The 23,390-nt window shown below is 36.5% G+C and overlaps 2 protein-coding genes across 2 annotated transcripts in view; one reads left to right on the plus strand and one right to left on the minus strand.

The window, feature by feature from the left end:
* Positions 1-23,390, plus strand: part of LOC309847715 (uncharacterized protein) — a gene marked incomplete at both ends in the record, with an annotated part of 60,089 nt that overhangs the window by 29,657 nt on the left and 7,042 nt on the right. The window lies entirely within an intron of this gene.
* On the minus strand, positions 6,891-7,406 carry LOC309846889 (keratin-associated protein 13-1-like; the record flags this gene model as incomplete). Its single annotated transcript, XM_082696517.1, has 1 exon — positions 6,891-7,406. One exon carries the CDS (start codon positions 7,404-7,406, stop codon positions 6,891-6,893), a length of 516 nt encoding a protein of 171 aa, XP_082552643.1.

Here is a 23,390-nt window from a genome sequence, read left to right on the forward strand (position 1 = left end):
ATTTCATCCCCTAAAATTCGTTTTCATATCTTACATTATGTTATTATATATTGCCTCTCAAATTCAATGGAAAGGGAAAATAGATAATATAAATTGATTAAGAAACATGATGGATCACAGAGATAAATCAGGACAGATGTTTAAAGGCAAAATGACTAAGCAAGACTAATTTGAAAAAGAGTCTCAGGGGATACAAATTTATACATATGCAAAAAAATCCCAAAGAGTCAAATACTCTTGAGGTGAGGGAAGATAGCTAGAGACACTATGGATCTGTCCATCTGTGTGTAATTCCAGTAAAAATGGGTTCTGGATCAGTATAGTTTATGGCTTTTCATATAGGCATTGCTCCTTTTGTTACCTGTTGTTACAGTGTGTCCAGTGATCCTGCTTTCCTAGTAAGAGCAACTCTTATCACACAGGACCTTCTTGTCATTTTTATCTTTTGATTCTTTCACATAATTGTTTTCTTAATTATAAAAACACATTTTCCCTACTTCAGTTCTTCAAGATTATTTTCCTGTGGTAAAATATCCAAATATTGTCTTGTATAGAGCTCCATGTCAGGCAAACCGAGGCTAAAACAAATACTGAAGTGTTTTCTCCAGTTAGGCAGACAATTACCTCAGAGGTGAAGTTGTAATTGCAGGAGGTGATAAAAAAGATTGAAATATAAGTGAATTGTCTAAATACTCTTTGTGCATAACACTAATAAAGTGGTTTGTGGTTCTTAATAAATAGGTAGAAGTAAATAGTAATTAAGAATGATCATTAAAATCTCTTAAAAGCTTACTAAAGAATTTAAAAATTATAAAATGATAATAACTTAAAAGGATAAAATTACAGCTTTAACCATTTTATTACCCCTTCCCAAAATGTGAAAATTTACTATTAGAAATGGTAAATGTGCAAGTAGAAATCTAAATGTAGGAATAATTAAGTTAAATATTTTAGACTGACTAATCCTTATTGAAGACTTAGACTATCAGACTGAACCAGAAGTCAAAAGTATTTTCTACTTAACATAAGTTTTCTTAAATATAAGGAAACAGAGAAGGGAAAAGTAAAAAGATACATCAGACAAAAGAAACAAACAAAAAATGTTACTTCCGTTTTACTAACTTCCAAATTTGTTGTATGATAAGATGTAAAACATCATGTCATTAGAAGTAATACAAGATATTTTAACAATCACTCTGTCAGCCTTCGGGATGATATTCCTGATTTTGTTAATCATTTAGAGGTTACCTCAATTCCACACCACCCAACAGAGTAACAGATAGCTACATATATCAAGTTCAGTTTATGTAATTTCAAATTAAGTTAAATGAAAATTTTGGTCTTCAGTCATATTAGCCACATTTCATGTGCACAATAGATACGTGTGGCTGACGGATACCATATATCAGAAAATGCAGCTAAAAATATTTTCAGCAACACAGAACGTTCTATGAGACAAACTGCCTTAGACTTCGCAGTGTGCTTTGTTGACTGGCTAATAGAAATAAGTACTTTTACTATTTCTAGTCCAGTATAAGAATGTCAGAAATCTTGAGGTCAATTAACCTTACCTCAATTCATGTACTACTATTTTGGGATTTTCTGTATTGTAATTTCATGTTTGCTTATGTATATTGATATGTATTTGTCTCCATGTTTTTATGACCAAAATTTGCTTAAATTTACCATATATATATATATATATATAGTGTGTGTGTGTGTGTGTGTGTGTATGTGTATGTATGTGTGTATATATACACACACACATACCCCTATCTTTTTTCTTGCTCTTCTCTTCTTCTTACATCTTTTTTGTGTGTTCTGGGAGTATTTTGCTTCTGACTGTATATAACTTTTATTGCATATTTTAGTGTTGGAAGGCTAGTAACACATTCTTTACAGTTTTGATGGTCTGAAAATATCTATATTTTCTTTTTCCTTTCATTTTCCTTTTTTTTGAGAAAGAGAGAATGGGGGTTGGGGGCACTTGCAGAGGGAGAGGAACTCAAGCAGTCTCCATGCCCAGAATGGAGCCCGACTCTGTGCTTGATCCCATGACCTTGAGATCATGACCTAAGCCAAAATCAAGAGTCAGATGCTCAACTGAGCCATCCACAGGCTCCTCTCCATTTTTTTTTTTAAAGATTATTTATTTATTTATTTATTTGACAAATCACAAGTAGGCAGAGAGGCAGGCAGAGAGAGAGGCTCCTTTCCATTTTTGAAACAAATGCTCATTAGTCCATTACTCTAAAGTTTTCTTTATTCAGAAATTTGAGGATACTTGTCTTCCTGCTTTCTTTTTATTTTATGATTTTATTTATTTATTTGACAGACAGAGATCACAAGTAGGCAGAGAGGCAGGCAGAGAGAGAGGAGGAAGTAGGCTCCTCACAGAGCAGAGAGCCAAATGCAGGACTCCATCCCAGGACCCTGGGATCATGACCCAAGCTGAAGGCAGAGGCTTAACCCACTGAGCCACCCAAGCACTCATGTCATCCTTCTTTCTTTTTTCTGTTTAGAATTCAGCTGTTAATCTTACTGTTTTTTTTTTTTTTTTTTAAGGTAGCTTACATTTTCTTTACCTTTGGTTGCTTTAAATTTTTCTCTTCTTTGACACCAAGATATTCTCTTTATTTGCTAGTTTAAATATGTTCTCCAGAACAATCTCTAATTGTCTCGCCAGCTATATCTAATTTCTTTTCAATCCATTCAATAATTCTACATTTAACATATTGAATTTTTCCATTTCAGAATTCCTACTGGGTTCTTTTTTTAAATTTTATTTATTTATTTATTTATTTATCTATCTACCTATCTATTTATTTATTTATTTATTTATTTTGAGAGAGAGCTTGAGTGAGGGTCGGGCAAGGGACACAGGGAGAGGGAAAATCTAAGCAGGCTCCATGCCCAGCAAGGAGCCTGACGTGGGTCTTGATCTCACGACCGTGGGATCATGACCTGAGCCCAAATGAAGACTTGGACACTTAACTGATTGTACCACCCAGGCTCCCCTCTATTTGGATCTTTTTATTTTATTTTTTTTTTTAAGATTTTATTTGTTTATTTGACAGACAGAGATTACAAGTAGACAGAGAGGCAGGCAGAGAGAGGCTCCCTGCTGAGCAGAGAGCCCGATTCGGGACTCAATCCCAGGACCCTGGGATCATGACCCGAGCCGAAGGCAGCGGCTTAACCCACTGAGCCACCCAGGCGCCCTATTTGGCTCTTTTAATATGTTTCTCTCTCTCTTAAAATTTTAAATCTATCTTTTTTATTTCCTTAAGTGAATTCTATTATCTTATATATATTTTGAATTTAGTCATTTCTTAACTTTTGCAAGTCTGGCAGATTTCCCTAGGGTATCAGATGATCCATATCTACCTCATCTATCCATGTATACCATCTATATACTCATCTATATCTGTATAAAACTATATTCACAATTACATCTATACTCTTAAGTCCATGCCTGCATTTATAATAATATTGATATTTACCAATGTAAAGACATAATATAAGGTTACCTCAACACTATGCTAATTCCTTTTTGTAATTTGAAGTTTTTATTTAAATTCCTATTAGTTAACATTCCAATTAGTTTCTGGTGTGCATTACAGTGATCCAACACTTCCACATAACATCAGGTGTTCATCACAAGTGCTCTCCTTAATCCCCATCACCTGCTTAACTCACCCCCCTGCCCACCTCCCCTCCAGCAACCTTCAGTTTGGGTTCCCTGTTGTTAAGAGTCTGTTTTATGGTTTATCTCTGTCTCTCTTCCTTCCCCTTCCCCGTATTCATCTGGGTTGTTTCTTAAATTCTATATATGAATGAAATCATATGGCATTTGTTTTACTCTTACTAACTTATTTTGCTTAGCATTATATCTATATCTATATATCTATATCTATATATGTATCTATATCTCTATCTATCTATAGATAGATAGATAGATAGATATATGCCACAACTTCTTTTTTTTTTTTTAACTTTTTTTTTTTTAAGATTTTATTTATTTATTTGACTGAGAGAGAGATCACAAATGGGCAGAGAGACAGACAGAGAGAGAGAGATGAGGAGAAGCAGGCTCCCTGCTGAGCAGAGAACCCAATGCGGGACTCGATCCTAGGCCCCTGGGATCATGACCTGAGCCGAAGGCAGAGGCTTAACCCACTGAGCCACCCAGGCGCCCCTATGCCACAACTTCTTTATCCATACATCAATTGATGGACATTTGGACTCTCTACATAAGTTGGCTGTTGTTGATAATGCTGCTCTAAGCATAGAGTGCATGTATCTCTTCAAGCCTGTATTTTTTAATCTTTTGGGGTAAATACCTAGTAGTTCAATTGCTGGATCGTGGGATAGCTCTATTTTTAATTTTTTGAGAACCATCCATACTGTTTTCCAGAATGGCTACTCCAGGTCTTATGCCATGTTAATCTAAGCAGGTACTGAAATGATTTCAGTTCATAGGAAAGGGTAAATATTTAAAGTTCAGCTGAGTCCTAAGGTATTGTTCGGAGTGTCAATTTTAGTCAAAATCATTGGAATTTCTAACTTTTGATTTTGGTTACCTGAGCTCATGAGTCTCCTCAGCCTCTCTTGGATTCAACAATGTCCCTAATCAAAAAGTAGTCCCAAATTCTAGGACCTTGTTGTTACATTGATAACATTTTGGCCCTGGTAATTTCTGGATATTTTCACATGTATTTTCTTTGTCTAAATTTTCTAGACAAAAAATAATAGTTTCAAATAATTTTTTTCATTTGTAAGTATATCAATGTTTATCTCATCCCCCTTAGGAATAAGCTTAAAATTCATAACCAATCCTTGGATGAAAGATTTATAATATATGAAAGCATGACTAGAATAGGTAAGAAATAGGAGTAAGAGTGCCCAATCACAAAAGTATTTTATTTTATTTTTAATATTTATTTATTTGAGACAGAGTGAGAGAGTTTGGGGAAAAGGGTAGAGGGAGAGAAAGTCTTAAGCAGACTCCAAGCTGAATGTGGAGCTTAACCTGGAGCTTGATCTCACTACGCTGAGATCATGATCTGAGTTGAAACCAGGAGTTGGAGGCTTAACCGACTGTGCCATGCAGGCACCCCACAAAACAATTTTAGTAATTTGAATGGAAGGTGTCAGAAACAAGAATTATTGCAATTCAAAATATAATACCCTTAAAAAACTAGACAAAATCTAAAACCTTTAAAAGATGAAAGGACAATTACTCATCAATGATTTTTAACCATGTTTATCATTGTCACACTGGATAAAATCTCCTTCAGTTGTAAGTTAACCAAGTTTCCAGTCATTTCTTGAATATAAACATGATTTTCAGTCTTTTCCACTCTGCTTATTTTATCTTCTCAGATTTCCCTTTTGCCCCTTCTAATATGCCTGTGTCTTTGCAATTCTAAATAAACTTCACCTCCTAAGAAGTCACAAGGCAGATATTCCTTATAAGTTCCTTACTCCTTCTGTGTCCCCTTTTCCTGCATTCAATATCACAAATTTATCATGGGTATCTTTGTCTAAGGGATGTTATACAGCCTCAAGAAATAAGGCTTAGGAACATTTATTAAACATATGTTAACTCTTTTTGATCTCAGTTTTAGGTTCCTTATCAAAATCTATCTATCTTTCTACTTTGTTATTCCTGAAAATACTTTGCCTGAGAAAACAAAGAATATTATCATGAAAAAGAGAAATAAAATTTTCTCTCTCTTTTTTTTTTTTTGTTGAGATACACATTAAATCATCACTTCTGATGTTGTCAAATACTAATTATCTTTTAGTTTGAAACATGGGTAAAAACCAGGGTGGAAATCATCCTGATGATTTTAGATTCTTCACTCAAATTTTATGGTATTGCTCTTTACACATATGTAGATAAGATCATATTGAATACTTGTCAGTGGGATACAGGTATTTATCAATTTTTTTAAAGATTTTATTTATTTATTTGACAGAGAGAGATCACAAGTAGGCAGAGAGGCAGGCAGAGAGAGAGGGAGAAGCAGGCTCCCTGCTGAGCAGAGAGCCCGATGTGGGACTCGATCCCAGGACCCTGGGATCATGACCCAAGCTGAAGGCAGAGGCTTAACCCACTGAGCCACCCGGGCACCCCAAGTATTTATCAGTTTTGCTAAGAAATGTGGGTGACTTCAAGCAAAGTTACTTAAAATTCATACATAATCATTTTCATTTGTTTTCTATTTATTTTTTCTTTCATGTATAAACCTAACCATATAAATATAAATATTATTTTTATTCTCTGCATTTCTTACATAGCTACCAACTAGTCTTCTACTTTATGCCTGTTGGCATTCCCATGTCTTGTGAAAAAACCAATCTAATTCCCAAATCTGAGCATTCAATTCATAATAGCTTATGTACTTAAACAATAGTCTTCTACTACTTATAGTTTGAGTAGGAAAAATATCTGGGGCTTCTCAAAATTCAAATCCCCAATTTCTTAGGATTTCAAAATACATTTCCAGGTGTGTATAGATCCTTTCAAAATATCTCCATTGTCTACCATAATCAAAAGTCTACTTAATAAAATTTAACAACAATGAACATAGCTGGTTATCAGGACCAATAAATTTATTTAATTATACTGATTTGGATTTTCATACAATTTTGGAAGAAAATCCAACATGAATTTTATCATTTATATTTTATTTTCAGGTATTATGTTAATTTTAGAATTTTCCAAATAAAGTCTTTCAGCCAGTATTTGGGGCAAGAGACAGGGTAAGGGTTTGATAACCTAAGAATAAGAAGATAATTCTTCCTGTAGGTGAAGATAATAAAGATTTTGAGTAGAGGCCCTGGTGAGAATGAACAACAAGATTAGAAATTTAATAAGGTGATCAAAAGAAGCCAGTTCCACATGTTGGTCTGTAACAAGAAGACTGACAGCTCCTAGAAGCCAAGTAGGTGGGGTGGCAGAATCTGGATCCATAGCCCAGAGAAGGGAAGCCACAGACTCCATAATTCATGGGTCTGAAGCCCTGGGATCCACAACCCAGTGAGTAGCAGCTTCTGGATCCATAGCCCAGGGAACGGCAGCTGCTGGACCCAAAACTCAAAGACCCAGAGCAAGTCGTCTGGCAAGGACTGCAGATCGTGGAGATCCTCGGGCGGTAGCAGGATGTCTGGCAAGGTCTGGATGCCACACAAGATGTCTGGCAGCTGGTGGGCTTATAGCAGGTGTCCTGACAGCCACTGGAGGGGGAAGAGTCCAGGTGACAGGTGCTGGGAGAGCAGAGGTTAGTGCTGCAGAACAAGTTGTTAGGATAGGAAGAGCCACAGGAGGACCTTGGGGAGTGCAAGTATCCCCCAAAGGAGCAGGAAGAGTAGTTTCCAGAGCAGCAGCTGTAGGACATGTTGGCAGGAGATGTGAGTTCAGCTGAGTCACAGTGAGAAGGTTCTGTTTGAATATCGTATTCCTCAAGTGAGGCATTTATATACTCTCTGCAATGGGTGTGGCACTTTACAATGTCAACTTTTCAAAATTTGGAGTCTCTTATTTGCATACATGTAACTCAGTAACCCTTTTTTTAAAGTTGGAGTTAAATACCTCTCTTCATCTTAAATTTATGGGTTCACTCATTTTTTTTTATAGCCCCATGTCAATGAAATACATCTATGTTACAAATGCTATGACAGTGTATAATTAATGCCTATGCCATCATGGTCAGGGAATCCCCTCTGATTTTTCTGGTGATGAAAACATGTGCACGTACATGTGCTCACCTTTGTCTGAAGAATGCTTTCTTCCCAGGGTGGGGATTACAATGCAGTCATCCCCCTTTTGTGTCAGTGTCTGAGAAGCAGAAATGTGGTCTTGATGAGGAATCTTCTAAATATTGTCCCTACATCAAACCATTGATTCACACTGTAACATAATTTTGTATCTACTACTTACTATTAGCATTGTTTACTATGTCCAGTCTAGAGGGCTCTTATAAAAGTAACCCAAAGAGATTGACCTAGATGATTAGAAGTAGGCATAATCCTGAACAAAAATGTTTCAGAAATTTAATCTTTAGAAAAATGAAATCAAATCTAAAGCAAGTAGAGACCAATATGAATGCATGTGAAGAAAACCAAAATGGGGGGGCGCCTGGGTGGCTCAGTGGGTTAAGCCACTGCCTTTGGCTCAGGTCATGATCTCAGGGTTCTGGGATCGAGTCCCGCATCGGGCTCTCTGCTCAGCAGGGAGCCTGCTTCTTCCTCTCTCTCTCTGCCTGCCTCTCTGCCTACTTGTGATCTCTGGCTGTCAAATAAATAAATAAATAAATCTTAAAAAAAAAAAAAAAAAGAAAACCAAAATGGGAAATGATGTTGAGATGAGGTAAGGAAACAAGGGCAGTGTAGAGAGAGGGAAAAGACTGTCCAGATTTTCTTCTACCCCATTGGAGGACTTGTGGATATTCTACTTCTTAGTTCAATCATATCAAATTTTTTTCAAAATGAACTTAATTCATGGCTTTTGTGCAATATATTTATATGCTCAAAACATCCTGAGGTCTACCCTCCCATAAGACCTCAAAATTTTGAATCGTCTCTTAATATTCCCAAGTTCATGGCAGATCCTTTATTTTTCTCCCTAATTTTGGTACATGCTTCTGTCCCAGCTTTCTTACTAAAGAGGATCCAAGTTGTGTGAAACTTGAAGTTTATAATTTGGGGGCACTTTTTTTTTTTAAGATTTTATTTATTTATTTGACAAAGAGAGATCACAGGTAGGCAGAGAGGCAGGCAGAGAGAGAGAGGAGGAAGCAGGCTCCCTGCTGAGCAGAGCCTGATGTGGGACTCGATCCCAGGACCCTGAAACCATGACCCGAGCCGAAGGCAGCGGCTTAACCCACTGAGCCACCCAGGTGCCCCAACACTTCTTTAAGAAAAGAATACAACATTGTGAACATAATAGTAGGTATAAATATGGATGCTAATTTAGAATAAAGTAAAATTAACAAATACAAACCGAGATGACAAAAAGCACAAATATCACAAAATCAAGACAATAAAATTGTATCATCATAATTATCACCGCCACCTATAATATTTCCTCTGTATTTATTGGCTGCATAGTCCTTGATTGCTTTTACATATGACAATAATTTTGTCAACATATTTTCAGTAGAAAAAATAGAGTATATTTCAGTTTTTCTTCCAAAATTATGAATCAAAAAATATGATACAATACATTAATAAAAGAAAGGACAAAAAACCATATGATACTCTCAATAGATACTGAAAAAGCATTTGACAAAGTACATTACCCTTTCCAGATAAAAACTCTTCAAAGTGTAGGGATAGAGGGTACATACCTCAATATTATCAAAGCTGTCTATGGAAAAACCACCACGAATATCATTCTCAATGGAGCAAAACTGACAGCTTTTCCCCTAAGGTCAGGAACATGGCAGGGATGCCCATTATCACCACTGCTATTCAACATAGTACTAGAAGTCCTAGCCTCAGCAATCAGACAACAAAAAGAAATTAAAGGCATCCAAATCAGCAAGGAAGTCAAACTATCACTCTTTGCAGATGATATGATAACTATATGTGGAAAACCCAAAAGACTCTACTCCAAATCTGCTAGAACTTGTATAGGAATTCAGTCAAGTGTCAGGATATAAAATCAAAAAATAAATTATTTTTGATGACACAGAAAAGTTCCTTTCAACATTGCTATTTATTAGTAATGCCACGTCTATAACATCCTGTGTCATTCTCAGTTGGTGCTTCAATCCTGGGATTATGCTGATCTCAGCCTGTTGTCCCTGCTTTATTTTCCCATCCCAGTCTGCTACCCCTAGAGGTTCGGTCTTGTGTTTGAATCAGCTACAAATGGCTGTGGACCCTCCGTTTTAGTAATCTGTTTGGTAGCAGAGAAATGTTTTGGTTCTAGTCCTTCTTCTTAAATTCAAAACTCCCTGAAGTTCTGAAGCTCATCAGGTTGATTCTAGGGTCTAGAGGTAGTACAGGCAACTTTTTGGATCTACCCATAGCCCAGAACTACTTCAAGGGCGAATGATTGACTCCCAGGCTACAGCAGCACAAATGGAGCAGTGGGTCCCTTCACATGTCTCTGGAAGATTGCAGTGGAGCCTTGGAAAATGTTAGACAAAAGTACCCTGAAGAGGACCCTGACACTGAATCTTCATTAGGTTAAGTCTGTCTCTGTCTTTACTAAACTGCTCTATCTAAGAAACTTGAACCTGTGCTAGTGACCTTCTGTCTGAGATATCAGGGACCCACATAGAGTGCCCAGGGCTCTCTTCAGTATGCTTTCCATGGAAATGTCTCTGTCCAGAGTTCTAACCTAATTTTCAATAATTGGATTATTGTGGTTTATTATTGCTTTTATTATTTGCCCCTGGTCCTCTTTAACTCCAAGTTTGTTTTTTTTTTTAATGAAAATGTCCGATAGATTTATCACATTCTTTGAACATATTGTTGTTTCTTGTCAATTTGGTATAATATAAACCAAATTTCAACTATGTGGTATCAGACACTCAGAAAGCATAGTGCTGTGGCATAAGGCATGGAGTTGCAACTCTATTTGATGAAACGACAATACAATTTTACTGTATATGCTTAAATTAACAACTTTTCCTCAATGTAAGAGTAAGTTTAATTGCAGTTTTACAAAAGGAAGCACTATATAAGACCTCAGTAAGTCCAAGGAATAATGAAGTAGTTCATTCTCATCAAACAGCTGCTTTTAAAAAGTTTATCTTATGATCTTCTAAATTTCTAGATTTTTTTTTTTTCTTATGGGTTTCTAGCCACTGAGATAAAAGTCATAGCCCACTCAATGCTGGGAACACCATGCCTTTCTCAAATTAGAGTGTTTCCAAGAAATTATTGGAAATAGCTATCTTATCACAAGTGAGAGTGACTTTTTGTTCACTGGAGATAGGATTACTGTTAATCAAAATAATAAGGTCAGCAAAATTTGTCTATAGTGACACAACATTTTGGTTGCCCTCCCAGGCACACAGTGATGACCTTCTCTTCCCTGTCCATCTGACCCTCCTCACATCAATGTGGTAGTGTTTATGTAGCTGAAATAACATATCACAAACTCTCAGGTCCTCTCACTGAATCCAGCCCACAGATGTATGGTCATCCCACAAGCATGAACCACCCCCATAGATTTTTCTTTTTTTTTTTTTATATTAAACTCTAAATTAGTCCCCAATATTTAAAAATCAAAAGAATTCATACAAAATGTGGGTTTATGACATCTTATAAAATTTTGAAAATCTGGTTCTGCTGGGCTCCCTTGCTTGCAGCTTCCTCGAACTCCATTCATGGAGGATGTACTCCCTGAAATTCCCAGGTTCAACTAATCCTCTTTATTTTGTAGTTGTGGGGCCCAATGTTAGTTGTCATCAGTCATCAAGCCTGTGCTATTATTTTGTTGTGTTAGTTAATGTCACTGTCATAAATTAAAAGGCTTTGCGTTTGAAGACATTTTGTGAAAACAAACTTCCTGTGCACTTGAAGGATATTCTTCCTTGTTTAATAGGAAAATATAATGCGTCTATGTTGGTGGAATTGGATTATAAAAACACTAATCATGAGACAAATCACAGGTTAACTGGACCACCTCACTTATGTTTATGATCCTCTGACCAAAAATATTTTACATGACAGCAGAACTTGACATGGTTTTTATATACTGGGCAATGACTTAAATCAGTGGTGTCTCGCTTCTGAATATGCAGCAGAAGTAACAAATGGGTCATTTTAGAACATACAAACCAACCAGAAAATAAATTAACAATTTAAAAAAACACAAATGATTGAATTCCTCCTCAGGTTGCTCCACATGTGATTCTGATATACTACTCACTATGGTTAGAACAAAGGATTAACAAAATTAAATTAAACTAAACTAAAGGATAAACATCTAGCTAGGAATCCTCAGGAGAGGTCATAGCCATGTGACATCACACTACTACATGCCTGACACCTGTAACCACCTTTGTACAGGGATTGTCTTGCCAAGAATATGAAGTACAGCATTATAAAGAGAGAATAGGAAATTCATTTTCTGTTTATAACGTCATAATTCTATTGTAATGGGCAGTTCCTGAAAATAATATGCTTCGCCCTCTCTCCTTGCTACTGTGCAGATATAATAGCTGTTACAAATGCTGTTGTTTGGAAATGTTGAAGATGGATTTAGTAGCATTAATATCCATCCGGCAAGATGCAGCATCCTAGGGCTTGAACAAAGGCTGCGTGTCACTACCCAGTGACATTGTGCTGATGGCCTCATGATGAGTGGTAAGGACTCCCTATAAATACAGGAAAGAAGAATAGCATTTGTGACAGACTGTAATAGTTAAAATTGGAAGGCAAAATGAAAACAGGCTTTGAGTTAGAAATCAGATGTTAAATCTGTGATCAGAACTAAAATGGTCTGTGGTACGTAGTAAACATTCTATAGACATATGTCGATTGAATGAAAAAGGACATTGTCTTAATGTTTTCAATGTCTTATTTGAAGTAAGTCACCTAGGAAGATTACATAAATATTAACCATTTTTTGTGTGTGTTCTCTCTTTGATTGACAGCTGAGTGAAGGTTAACTATGTGTATCTAATAGACACGGAAGCTTTTCCACTCAGATGTCACGGGTCAGCTAAGACTCATGGGCTTTAATGTTCCCGGGTGACACAAAGTCTTGACCTACTGGAAAGTAGTGAGATGAGGAGAAAGAGCACAGGCTAATAGATGTGTGTGTTTGTGTGTGTGTGTGTGCGTACACTCACCTTTCTCTCCTGCTACTTTGAGGTCTGGCCTATTCCTGATTCTGGGGTGTCAGCATCTCCTGCCTCATTTTTTTCTCTTCCCAGCCCTTTGCTGACTAAAGGCACAAGGAGTGGAATACAGAAGGCAACTCCACATTTACTCTGCACTTTCTTCATCTCCAGTGCAGGGATAAGAGGTGAGGTACATGAGTGGGCATGGGGCATAGCATGAAAAAGAGAACAGGAAAGGGAAAGGGAAAGAGGAGGAAGTTATTTCAGGGTACTTCCGGATTTTTAGAGGCTTCAAAGTAGAGGATATTTGAGTTTTCTTTGTCTCCTGAGTTTGTTCAAACTGGTAATTAGGCAGGAGCCCTTTACAGGAAGACAGCCTGATTTTCTCTAGAGGAGACCTTATTTAGTACTGCTCTGATGGTTGGGCTCTGTCTTGGTGGGTGGCTGGAGGCACAAACATAGCAGAGGTCATGGCTTCCCAATGTCTGCTGGAGGCAAAAAAACCTAGAGTGCCAACATCTAGGATGCCTCTATCCAGGGCTTTGTTGTGGTATTCTCACTTTGTGGCAGAGTAAACTCTTTAACTCCATTTATTCCTTGTCCCATTTCTATGCTCAAATCATAGCATTTTATGATTTAGCATTTCATAGATTTTATGATATTAAAATCTGGTTCTAGTGCTCAGAGACTAATGGGCAAATTTCCCCTGCATGTTCTGGCCCATTCAGAATAGACTTAAAGTCTGATGGGAGGGATTAAACACTGTAAAATATAGTCTAGCCTGTGGCTTCCCTATACACAGGGTTCCTTCTTGCTTGCTTGCTACTTTTCTTGACAATGGCTTTTTAACCTTTCCTATACTAGGATTTGATTTATTTTTATTTTTATTTTAAAGATTTTATTTATTCACTTGATAGACAAAGATCACAAGTAGGCAGAGAGGCAGGCAGAGGGAGAGGAGGAAGCAGGCTCGCTCCCTGCTGAGCAGAGAGCCTGATGTGGGACCCTGGGACCATGACCAGAGCAGAAGGCAGAGGCTTCAACCCACTGAGGCACCCAGGCACCGCACGGATTTGATTTATTTTTAGAGATTTGGAATTTAAAACAATGTAATTTTAGGACATTATGGGATGGACCGTGTGTGATCACTCAGGATCTTAAACTCTGGAAATTTAAGTAATGTGTATTAAAACATACACGTCAGAATGCCACCAGCACAGTGCGCGGCTGTGGTGAGGGGGCTTCGCAATCTAGGTAGAAGGTAACGTGGAAACTCATAGCCTCTGTTCTGCTTTCAGAATGCTTGGGAGGTGATTCCTGGCACTGCCTTTCCCAGTACTGTGATCTCCTGCCATTGACTTGAGTTCTTCATGTTCCACTGTTCTTGTTTGTGACATGGGTATAATAATAGTTCCTTTTGCATTGGCTAATTATGAGAATTGTCTGGGATAAAAATATAAGTAAAATGCCCACAGTCTTGCCTAGAAATTAGTAACGACTATATGTGAATCTTTGCTTAAATGATCAAAGAAAACGCTTCTTAAGTGCTTCTGAGGTATCAAATTTGAGAGTCAGTGCTGCAAATATCTTGAATGCTTTTTTATTGCCTGAGTCATTCTTTAACAAAAGAGAAAAATGTTTATAACTGGGAAAAACTTGGGATTTCAAAAAGTACACTTGTTTAAAAATAAGAGCATAGTGACTGCAGCGCTCCACAGAAAGCAGAGTTTTAAGCCTTCACAAGACTAATCTGCACCGCAAGGCCTGTGATAAATGGCCTTCTAACTTAATGGCTTAATGTTGTACTCAAATGCTGTGCTTTTTATCCTTCTGGAATGTCCCTTTCTTTCTCATCTCCATCCATCCTTTTCTTTCTTCCCTTTCCTTCTCTCTTTTCCCCGATATTTGTATTTCACACACCAATTGTGATTTAGCCTTCTAAACTGGCAATACTGTCAAACCAAAGAAGTGCTTCCATTTGTCTCATTCATTAAACTTGGTGCTTATTTTCAAGAGTAGCTAAGCATTTCTATTCATTTCTCTTAAAATGCTTGCAGTTTCATTAGTTTTGTTGTCATCTTATTTAATTTTAGATCAGATGTCTTTGAATGAAAGGTTTCTGACTCCCATTAAAATTTTTGGTCTCTCAGAGCACCTGGGTGGCTCAGTGGGTTAAAGCCTCTGCCTTCGGCTCAGGTCATGATTTCAGGGTCCTGCGATCGACCCCACATTGGGCTCTCTGCTAGGCAGGGAGCCTGCTTCCCTTCCTCTCTTTCTGCCTCTCTCTGCCTACTTGTGATCTCTGTCTGTCAAATAAATAAATAAAATCTTTTTAAAAAATGTTTTGGAATCTCAAGGGGCATGTAGGTGGCTCAGTCAATTAAGTCCTGGATTCTTGGTTTCTGCTCAGGTTGTGATTTCAGGGTTGAGAGATTGAGCCCTGCATGGGATCTGCACTCAGCACAGACTCTGCTTGAGATTCTCTCCTGCTCCCTCCCCCTCTGCACCTCCGTCTGCACTCACACATGTCTGTGAGCTCTACCTTTATAAAATAAAAATAAATAAATTAAATCTTAAAAAAAATAAAATAAAACTTTGGAATCTTCATGTTATAGTGTCTTTTCAATTAACTATTACCAGACAATTTCAAGATGATTTGCAAATGTGGCCTTGATGAAACTTTGCCGCAATTCTACATATCTGGCCTGTGTAGCTGTTAGTCTGATCCTCTTATGGAGTACTTTAGGAATCCTGAGTTTTGTGCATCCTGTCTTAATCTCCCAGAGAAGACCCCGAAGAAGGGACGACATCCTTCCCTCGTTTACTGGCTCACAGAGGACTTGTAATGTTTATTAAAAAGATAAATACAGGCATCTACTTTATTATTTTTACTTTTTAGCAATTGAACATACATGATCGTTGCTTTAAGAACTGAGATTCTGCTGCCTGGCTCCTTAGAACAGGAAAAAGAAAAGCGTGGTATCTTGTCAGTATGAGACTCTGGGGAGTGATACGTGGACAGAGCCCAGAAGCGTTGCATGGTGATTACTGGCTTCCTGGCTGTGGAAGCAGTCACCTCCATCCTATATATGAGAAAGGAATGATATTTGTCTCTTAAGTAAATGAATAAAATATATTCAACCATGTCTGTGCAGAGGAAAATCAATTTCATTTTAATTAGATAACTGATTAGTGAAACTCCAGAGGACTCTACCACATTGTTTTCCTCACACATCACACCCAATGGAAAAGGTTTATAAAGTTCCTGAGAAGAAAATTCACTGCAATTCCTCATTAAACCCAGAGAAAATTGAAGTTAGGAGACAATATCTAATCAAACTCTAAATTCTTTTTTTTTTTCAACTTTAATGACTGTGTGTCACTTGTTATGAGTTAAATTGTGTCCCTCAAAGTTCATATGTTGAAGTCCTAAACCCCAGTATTTCAGAATGTGACTTTATTAGAAGACAGGGTCTTTAGAGAAGCAATCAAGTTATATAATGAGGTCATTATGGTGAACTATAATCCAGTATGATTATCGTCATAAAAAGGGGAACTTTGGGCACAGAGACATTCATACAGGAAGGAGATATTGACAGACTCAAGGAGAAAATGGGCATCTACAAGTGAAGGGAACAGCCTGGAACAGATTCTTCCCTCATTGCCCTTAGAGGAATCAACCCCTCCGATATCTTAGTCTAGGACCTCCAGCTTCCAGAACTGTAAGGCAATTCATTTCTGTTATTTGAGCACCAAGTCTGTGGCTCTTTGTCTTATACATCCTCCATTGGTCAAAGTGGAGTCCTGTCTCCCCAGGAATTGAATTACCAGACCTTTTTGTCCATGTTTACCAAGTTTCCGCTGGCCACCAGAGGACCTTCTAGCCATCCTGTGCCCACTTATGAGTGCTCCTCCTCACCAGTCTTTCCAGAGGATGGACTGTGGGCTTGGAAGCTGGGCATCTGGGACTTTCCCACCTTTCATGATGAATTGGGCTTCTTTGACATTCTTGTTGTTTTTCTAGAGATCAGTCACCTTTTTCCTAAACAATATGTGTTCAGAGGTCTGCAAATCAGCATGTTGCTTTTCTAAGATCTCAAACAATGAATTTTTTAAAAACTTTATTCCCAAGGACATACTAGATCTTCTAACTCAGGAACCACCTATCAAATTAAACCTTCAAAAGCCATCTTGTCATTAACTGAAGCATTTTAATTCACCAATAATCTATGTTACAACTAGAAATCTGTAAGTTGTTTGTTCTTAAATTCTTTCTCCACTACCTCACCCCTACCCCTGTCCTCTCCCTTTCTAGAACACATTTTTTTTAAATTATTTAAATGCAATTAACTAAGATAAATTAGGATTAACTAGGATAACTAGTTTCAGAGGAAGAGGACAGGATTTATCAGTCCTATATAATACCCAGTGCACATTACATCACATGCTCTCCTAATGTCCATCATCCTGTTACCACATCCCCCACTTCCGTCCTACCCTCCAGCAACCTTAGGTTTGTTTCCTATGATTAAAAGTCATATTATTTTATCTACTTTCTGGATCATCTCTTTCTAGGATGACACAAAGAAATAGAAAGATGTTCACTTATTTAACAATAATTTCCTTAACAGAAATCTGGCTCATGTTTCTATTTATTTCAGTGTGTTTTATGTGTCATTATTCAGTTTTCTTTGGCATGAAAATGTATTGGTTCTGCTTCCCTAAGGTACACCAACCATTTTAATGCAAGGCATAGAGTTTCTGGAGAATATGCAAGCCAGGTGCCCTAGATAGTGAAATCATTGCTATAGTTAGATTCTTAATTATGTCTCCTTTTTCTCTTTTTACTTTTCTTGGACTCTAGCCAAATTTGAAGCCCCAAGCAAGATATATATATATATTTTAAAAGCCCAATAATGACTAACTTCTCCCTGTTCCTGGTGAGATAAAACAAAGAGTCCAGCCTAAGATATATCCTGAGAAAAGTTCTCTTTTTTTGTGCAACATTTTCTATTTGAGACCTAAGTATTGTCTCAAAGAAACAGAATCCAAATTCAAACTAAGATCGGAATATAGTTCTTTTCATCCAAAAATATATTTCAGGTTCTTAACAAAGTCAGTTTTGGAAAATTTGGGAGTGGATTTGGTACTAATAATCAGACTGTAATGACCTCATAGATTTTATTCATTTCTTCACTTATTTATGTATCTATACATTATAATCAAATTTAGTAAATATCTATTCTGTTCAAGAAACTCATGCTTATCAGAACAAATACAATGAACAGACGGAGTAAGTAAATAGTGAATGAATGAATGAAAAGAATGGAATTTAGAGTGAGACAAACATGAACTTGAATCTTAATTCCATTACTTAGGTGAAGGGAACTTATAAAAGTTTTGTTTGCCTCTTCTTCTGCATTTGGAGAATGTACATGATAATTGCACATCTTACTTAGGTGAATTAAATTTGTATATATAAAATTCCTGGTATAGGATTTTTTTCATAGATGCTGATCATATGTGCTTTCTTTTCTAAGCTGTTCGTTTTGATCTCCCTTCCAGGAAATCTATTTTTTTTTTTTTAAACCAGGGTGACGTTTTGGACCAAACTTTCTCAACTTCTTTGTATTTGCACCTGTGCCTATACCCACATAAGCTTGTTTATGATTATTAACAGTCTTCAGCTTGTCTTTGTGTGGATTTGTATGCTTATAATCTATGGCATGTAAAGTAGAAATTAAAATAAAAGAATTTTCACGGTTGACTCATAGAAAAATGATGGACATTTTTGAACCATGGGGATCTTGTCACAAAAAAGCTAGGAAAGGCTTCATGGAAATCATTATTTGAAAGACACTTAAAGTCCAACCCTTGGGAGTTACAGTTAAATTAAAAGAAGAAGGACATGTTTTAGAAAAGATACAAGGATTTGTATAAGATTATATAACCAAGGTGAAAATTTCATTTTTTATTTTAGGGGAGATAGAAGATTGGAGTATCATTGAAGTCTAGGGAGATGGCATGAAGTTGTAGTAGATCTTAGGTATTGATTTTCCTTTTGTGGATTAATAAAGCATAGACAACAGGGTAATTAAAACTTATTTTCAACAGAACTGAATAGCTGAAACCAAAAATGGGTCCCAAGAAAGCCTGAATCCTAATCATTCCAATATATCTCTTTGTTCTCTTAATATTTCTTCATTCCTTACCCTGTTTCTAATCTTTCACTCTCTACCTTTCCCAACCATCTTACCTACCTTCCCTATTACTGAGGCAGTACAGTTAAGAACTAAGTGTAGGCTCAGATAAAACTATGATGATTCATGGTCTCTGCTACATTGTAACTCATCTATAAGAGGACAGAAATTTTTGGAAAACTGCTCTGAGTTAAATAGGAGAACTTATGTACCATGTATAATGTTTAGTACAATGCCTCGTCCATATAAAATGTTTATTAAATATTACCCACTATTATTTTATTAAGAGAGAAAATTGATATTTGGCATTGTATTTCAAAATTAATCATTAAGCCCTCTACTTTATTTTACCAGCATATTTTTTAAAAAATCTGGAAATGCTTTAGGTGTGTTTCTAGTTCCAGGGAACTCTTCAGGGTTTTCACATGGCTAAAGTGAGTTAAGGATAGCTAACTCAGTGATGCCATAATTGAAATACAAATAATTACAAGTGTAGTATGTAAAAACTCATATCTTACAGCAAATGGCAAACACAGTATATAAATTTAAGTGAATGAATACATCCTAACAAATGTGGTTTCCTGTAACAGATTCATAGTCTCATGTTTCAAGTCAAGAATTCTTACAACTATTATAATGAACATTTCAATATTACAGGAAATCAATTTGTACTTTTGGTAAATAAATATGTAGAAAACATCTGTCATCATGATAAGATATAGAATATAGAGAGATTTAATTTGCATTGAATAGTACTGGCATATGAATATTTTTAAGCATTCTTTCTTTTCTGAATAGACAAGACGAATGTCTTTCCCAGAGGGTGATTCACCTTTTTTTTTTAAATTTATTTTTTATTTATTTTCAGCATAACAGTATTCATTATTTTTGCACCACACGCAGTGCTCCATGCAATCCGTGCCCTCTATAATACCCACCACCTGGTACCCCGACCTTCCACCCCCCACCCCTTCAAAACCCTCAGATTGTTTTCATTCTTTCTTTTCTAAAAGATAAGACGAATGTCTTTCCCAGAGGGTGCTTTACCTTTTAAAACACTTGTGTTAAGAGCAATTTTGATTTCCTTTAAGTGCTGTTGAGATTTTAAAGCTTGTGATTTTAAATATAATTTAATCCAGAATGACTCAAAGATATTGAGATATTCACAAGTTCCATATTATTAATATTATTGAATAAATGAAGAAGCAATAAATCAACAGAAGTAAATAGCAGAATGACAGTTATATTTTTCTGATGAAAGAATTGTTTGCCTAATACTTTAATGTCTGATAATGCCTTATTTGCTGATACTGTTTAATGCCTTAATAACTCTATGTTATGGTTGTAACTATAATGTTTCCACTCAGCTTGTGGTATCTAGTTATTTGTCAAACACCAGTTAAAATGTTGGTCCAATTATCATACAAATCAGTAGATTTTGAGTAAATCAGATTATCTCCATAGTATGGGTAAGCATCATTCAATCAGTTGAAGACCTTCAGAGCAAAGATAAAGTTTCCCGAAGAAGGAATTTTCAAGGCTGCAGCATAGAAACCTTGCCTGAGTTTTCATCCTGCCAAGTTATGGAATTCAGACATAGGATTGCCACAAGAGGATGAATTTCCAGCCTGCTCTCTTGTCTTATAGATCTCAAACTTGCCAGCCCCACAACTACACAAGACAATTAAAAAAAATAAATAAATCTCTCTGCTTCTGCACACACACACTCACATATATATGCATGTATATATACAGACTTCATATTCATATACTATTCATACACACACATGCGCACATATGAACAGTTCGGTTTCTCTGGAGAACTCTAACACACTCTCTGAGAAATAGATGACTTTCTTCACATTTGCTCTCAGTATCCTTTCTAACCAAATTGACCATGGACTTCGTGAATCTTGCTTATACTTTGCTAGAGAGGGGATTTACCTTTTCCTTCAAAACCAGCCAAAGAACAAAAGTTAAGTAACAAAATGGAGTCATGTGGAAACTCATTATGGAGACTGAATTATCAGAAAGTGAATTTTACCTTAAATTCATTGAATTTTGCGATGGTCAGGACCTTTAACAACCATCTGGACCTGCCTCTGATCTACGTCACAACATAAACTGCTCTCATTCAGTGTTCTTTCCACCATCATACACTAAAACTTATACCTTTATCAGTGTAAAAAAATCAGACATTGTAATCTGTAGTTTCACACACTAGCATTTCCTTGGTAAGTTTAGTGATATAAACAAATAAAATGATAAGGAACATAGAAGTTGAATGTAGTACTGGACTCCTTTTTCAGTCCCTTAATTTTTCCCCCTAGATTACACATATCTTTGAAAACTTTCAAGATGCGGATTTGAGAACTAGGGCTTGGAAACAGATGAATTGAGTATTTTCTATTCTTTTAGAAAAATTGGGCTTATCAACTGACAAACAGACTGAAGATGGAACCTCCACCAGGTAAAGGATACAGTCAGCATCCAGGGAACGAGCTTTACTTCAAATGCAGGGTAAAAGCTATCACCACAATCTGTCGCCTTAGTAACACACAGGTAATGGAGGCCCTGAGAGCAAAGTAGGGTAGAAAAGTGGCCATACATGTCCACACAAAATTATGGAAAGGAGAGAAAGAAGGCATTTTTTTCTTTCTGTTTTGAATGAGCATTCTGTTTTGAGGCAGTCAAGCTTAATAAGATTCAAAAGATGTTTGGTTTCCTTAAAATATTTTTAATAAAAAGAAGCAATAAAATTTCATTTGAATGAACATCTGAGGGAGGACAGTATATATCATGGCAGAAATGATTAGCATGAAAACAAACAAACAAAAATGGATAGTACATGTGAGTGTTGGTTTTATGCTTTCTGGATTCAGTTTTTGCTCCAACTGGTATCATTGAACTCGCCTTGTGTTCTGGCCTCAGTGGCCCTAGCAATGGCTCATACTGTCCATGTAGTCGTGAGATAGGTCACTGCTATCTGCCTTTTTTATAGCTCAAGCAGATTTATATGATCGCTGTTGCTGGATTCTGAGGTCACTTGCTGGGATCCCATAGGTGAAATGGGAAAATTCCTTGGCAGATATATACTAACAGCTCTATCAGAAATAATGAGACATCCTGGATTGCCCTGTATGTATAAAAGAAACTAAAATGACAGTTTAAAATTTCCCCAAAAAGCAAATTCCAACCTGAGGCAGCTTCATTGGAAAATTATTCAAAATATTTGAAAAGGGGCACCTGGGTGGCTCAGTCCTTAAGTGGCTGCCTTCGTCTCAGGTCATGATCCCAGCCTCCTGGGATGGAGTCCTGGGAGCAAGCCCTGCATCGGGTTCCCTACTCCTCAGGAAGCCTGCTCCTCCCTCTCCCACACCCCTGCTTGTGTTTCCTCTCTCGCTGTGTCTCTGTCAAATAAGCAAAATCTTTAAAAAAAAATTGTTTTTGAAAAAAATTCTATATAAAATATTTTGGAAAAGAGAAGCATAAACACTTCTCAACTAATTTTATAAGATCAACATTACCTTCGTAGAAAACTAGGCATGGACACTGTTAAAAGAAAATCACAAACCAATACCTCTCACAAAATAGGCTTTAAAAAAAAAACAAACCTTGGAAAATATGTCACTAAATCTAATCCAGTAATATATTAAAAGTATAATACATCATGATCAAGGATGTTTTCCCCAGGAATACGAAGTTGATTTAATATTCAAAATCACCTAGTGCAATTTGTCACATTGAAGGATTAAAAACTCAACTATACAATAATTTCAACAAATGCATGAAAAAGCATTTAGAAAATGCACTAATGGTAAGAGCTCTCAGCAAACAAGATTTAGAAGAGAACTTACTTGGCCTAAAAAGTGACATTTACAAAACCATACTAGTAGCATCATAGTGAATAAAGAAAGATGGAATGCTCAGGAACAAAGCAAGGATGTCTGCTTTGACCATCCCATTCATCATTGCATTGGAAATTCTACCCAGTAGAATGAGACCAAAAGAAAGGAGTCATATATATCTAAAGGAAGAAAGAATCGTCTTCATTTGCAGATGACATTATAGCCAATACAAAAGACCAGATCATGGACTTTGTGAATCTTGCTTATACTTTGTTAGAGAGGGAATTTTTACCTTTTCTTCCAAAAATCTGCTAGAACTAATAAACGAACTTTGGACACTTGCAAGATACAAAGTTGTATTAAAAAAAAAAAAGCAATTCTATGTAAAAGTGATGAACAAATAGGAATTGAAATTTTAAAATACCATTTAAAATAGCACCAAACTTCACAAAGTACTTAGCTGTAAACCTAATAACACATATGCAGGATTTGTATAATGAAAACCACAACACATTAATGAGAGATATCAA

This window comes from Mustela nivalis (genome assembly GCF_964662115.1).
Source record: "Mustela nivalis genome assembly, chromosome: 1".
NCBI classification, from domain to species: Eukaryota; Metazoa; Chordata; class Mammalia; order Carnivora; family Mustelidae; genus Mustela; species Mustela nivalis.